The sequence below is a fragment of the Zingiber officinale genome, chromosome 5A (genome assembly GCF_018446385.1).
Source record: "Zingiber officinale cultivar Zhangliang chromosome 5A, Zo_v1.1, whole genome shotgun sequence".
Lineage (NCBI taxonomy): Eukaryota > Viridiplantae > Streptophyta > Magnoliopsida > Zingiberales > Zingiberaceae > Zingiber > Zingiber officinale.
The window spans coordinates 68258114-68261622 of record NC_055994.1 but is presented as its reverse complement, the minus strand read 5'-3'; the positions used below and the strand labels follow the sequence as shown (position 1 = coordinate 68261622).

The window sequence follows — 3509 nt, the reverse complement described above, 5'->3', positions numbered from 1 at the left end:
ATGCATTAACTAATAAAATTCATGAATCCATGAAAAAGTACAATGAATTCATGAAGAGGTACATGAGATGAAATTGAACTTTGCTTCTTGCAGAAATAGAAGATACATTTGAAATCAATTTGTAATTTGATTCTTGAATTTGGTTTAACCAAACAAATAGTTTATAGTATCCATTCATGAATATTAACTACAGAACACCTACGTATGTATTAAAACTTGCTCATTTAATTTAATAAATTATTACATATGACCTTTGCTTCAAAATGTTCGATTAGGACTAGTTAAATAAATCAACTACCATAGAATACACGACCAAGCTTATCAATCATAATTAATTAACTAAGTTTAATCCCTAGTTGAAATGAAGGGCAATAATTCCATCAATTTCTTAATATCCAAATTTCCAAGCATGCATTTGAGAATATTATCCATACTACAAAAATAAAGCATGAGCATTGCATAACAACATGAAGAATTTCAGGAAGAGAGTGGGCAAATGGACCACCACCCCCCTTCCTCCCTGACTTCCACTAACACATCTGAATTCAACTAAACAATCAAGAAAAAGTTGATCCTTCTGTCAGAAAAGCCACACACTTGCTCTTGTTATTCTCTCCAAATAATAATTTGTTAGAAAGAAAAATAATAATAAAATACATACAATATGAAAAACCTCAATTAATTAGTTAATGCCCCCATTGTACTCCAAACCACTAATCATGCCATATTCCATCCAATACAACAAGTAGTGGTGCCCCAAAACACCATGCCTAGCTAGCTAACTTTGTTGGGTCACCACCACACTTGCCTTTCCTTCCTCTTTACTCTCTCTACTGTCTTCTATAAAAGATAATATCAAATGATGTTATTAATTGAGTCATTTCTTCCCCTATGCCTACTATAACTAAAAGAGATCAATTGGCCTATTTATGTAGAGTGCTATAGCTATACTTTCAGTGTTCTTGAATCCGGATCAGTATATTGGCCGATTCAATCTGTTAAATTAATATGCCAATCTCTTTTTCGATCTGGTTTCAAAATCACTGATCAGTAGTGCATGCCTCCATGTTCCCTAAGAAAAGCCTCCTCCCATAAAGGTAGGAGTCCAAAAATCAGTTGGGATCTCATTGGCAACAGCAAATGTGCTTGAGATTGGAACCAGGCACAAGCCTCGGCTTCTTAGGTCTTGATTTTGCGCAACGCATTCCTTTGATTTCTCCGAATCCTGCCGTCGTAAAAGTATTATTATTATTATTATTAGTAGTAGATATTCAAGAAATGGAACAATAATGTATTCCATACTTCTTATTACCTTCATCTGTGGCACTGGATGACCATTCTTTAGATATGGTGCACTTAGTACCTGATCGACAATATTCGTAGCGTGAGAAAACTAGAACCTTTTCATATGCACAAACATGGTATTAGAAGGCAAGGTCGCGACTTACACGAACTTGATTGTGGAGGAACTTGATGTACTCGATAGCCTCGTGCAATACCGATGCGGTGTCGGTCTGTAAATGCATTAATGGTGCTAGAGACATTAAGCTATGTGGTAGTAGATAAGTTAGAGATCGTGTACCAAAGAGGCTAATTGAGTTGATCTTAATTCTTTAAGTTATATATACCTTCCCAAAAGGTGAGACTAGTTGTTGGAGTGCAGTGATTCTATCTCCTAATTTTTCTTTTCTCACCTGAATAAATAGTTTAAGCTAGCCATTATGAACATTGAACTAGCTAGCTCGATCTATGCAAGACTATATATATATATATATATACCTTGAAGGTCGCGGAGGGAGCCTCTATTCTAGTCTTCTTGAGCGATGGTTCACTGCTTTTCCTACTTTCCATGGAAGCATTGATTCCTGAATTAGAAGATGCCTACACGCACACAAACAACCATGATCATGCATGCGCTTGAATAGATCGGAAAAGCTAGCTAAAAGATATGATAAGAGTAAAACGACTGACCTTAAGAAGGCTACTGTTGTAGCCACCATTTGAGCTTTGATTATGGAGGGGCAGAGGAGGAGGAGGAGGAGGAGGCCTCAAAGCATGGTGCTCAGTGCCGGCAGCCACCGTGATGGGATTCCAGAAGAAAGTCTCATTGGAGAACTGAAGCTGCTGCTGCTGCTGCTGCTCTGCCGTCAGTCGAATCGTCCGGTCCTCCTCGAAAGAAGTCTGTGACGATCCACCATCTTGCTCGAGATTGAGGCCGTGCAGGAAGGCGTAAGGCGGCGCGAAGGAGGGCGGAACGAGAGGGTTGATGATGATGCTGTCGCTGTGGTCTTCCAGAAAAGCGTGGCTCATAGGGTTCCTCAATGGATTGATACTGTTGGTGGTGCTCGAAAAGGATGAGCCATCCATGTCGATATTGACGCCGGAGATCGTCATCATCACATCTTCTTGGGGCAAGCCGTGGAAATTGTGCTCCGATCTCGCTCCGCTGCCATATATATGAATCGAATCCAGTCAACTGAAGCTCATAGAAACCTTATAAACTAGCTAGTTGATCGTGAGAGAGCTTGTGATACCAGAAAGGTCCATGGTTCCACTCGTGGGAGGGGAAATGGTCCATGGGGAGGCCGGCAGTGGTCAGAACGGAAGGGTGGCCCTGAAAGGTGACCGAGCTATTTGAGACCGACGGCGACTGCGACGTGGTCATCTCGTCACAATAGTCGAGGCTTCTGCCGAGCACGGTGGAGCAGCTGACGAAGGAAGGCATGGCCGGGAGGCTGACGACGTCGGGCCGGCAGGGGGCTGCTGCTGAGCTCCACCAACTGCTGCCTGGCTGGAACTGGTGATCGGCCATGGACGGACGACGGATGATCTGAAGCTGTGGATCGAGGTGAGGGAGGAGAGAGGTTTGGTAGGAGAAGGAATGATGGGGAAGACGAATTATTAATAGGGTTGGAATGCCTGCCACTTATACAAAGTCGTTTGGTGCAACTTGTGGAGCCCTAAAACCTACATGATCAGATTCTATAGAACCCTCTACCTAGTGATTTTTTTTTTATTCTCAAATGTAATAAATATCTAATTTATCTTTATATATTTATACATATTTCATTTTCTTCCTTTATTATGAAAGAGTTTCATTATCATGGCAAACACTCAAAAGAGTTGGACACACAATTTGTTTTGTTTTTTTTTTAAAGTGTTTTTGGCAGAGTAAATTACGTACCTCAAAGTTGATCTCTGTTGTGTTGCTCTGCAGCAAACTTCGTATACCTACTTCTCCCACTTAATTTTAAGGCAAACGCATGCTGTTTTCCATATCGAACCTAAAATGATTTTTTAATTTAAGCAAAAAATTCCCCGTAAATATCGAAGTCATAGATCCGACAAGTGTCCCATCAAATATATTCCCTCGCGAAGCATGACTCGGTCCGTTATGTCCACTCCCCAAATTGAACTTCTACGCTTCCAGGCGACGGATCCGTTTCAGAATTCTATTTGATAGAACTCTGATCCGGAAAAAAAAATGACGTGAGGTTATCAAAATAATT

The 3509-nt window shown here is 40.8% G+C and overlaps 1 protein-coding gene across 2 annotated transcripts; it reads right to left on the bottom strand.

The window, feature by feature from the left end:
* Positions 1–544: 544 nt before the first annotated feature.
* Positions 545–2924, bottom strand: LOC121980549 (transcription factor bHLH112-like). 2 transcript variants are annotated; one of them, XM_042532636.1, is made up of 7 exons: positions 2535–2924; positions 1972–2446; positions 1780–1881; positions 1629–1694; positions 1449–1548; positions 1313–1363; positions 545–1225 (listed from the first exon to the last, which is right to left on the bottom strand). In XM_042532636.1, exons 1-7 carry the CDS (start codon positions 2810–2812, stop codon positions 1125–1127), a joined length of 1173 nt encoding a protein of 390 aa, XP_042388570.1. In that variant the 5' UTR covers positions 2813–2924; the 3' UTR covers positions 545–1124. The 2 variants fall into 2 exon arrangements, with proteins under 2 accessions (XP_042388570.1, XP_042388569.1); XM_042532635.1 differs by having other exon boundaries at positions 666–1225; positions 1449–1514; positions 2535–2917.
* Between the last annotated feature and the right edge of the window lie 585 nt (positions 2925–3509).

Coding starts and splice junctions, on each gene's coding strand:
- LOC121980549 (XM_042532635.1), bottom strand. CDS start 2,812: ATGGCCGATCACCAGTTCCAGCCAGGCAGCAGTTGGTGGAGCTCAGCA. Junction 2,447..2,534: donor TGGAACCATGGACCTTTCTG/GTATCACAAGCT, acceptor TATATATGGCAG/CGGAGCGAGATCGGAGCACA. Junction 1,515..1,628: donor TAGTCTCACCTTTTGGGAAG/GTATATATAACT, acceptor ATGCATTTACAG/ACCGACACCGCATCGGTATT.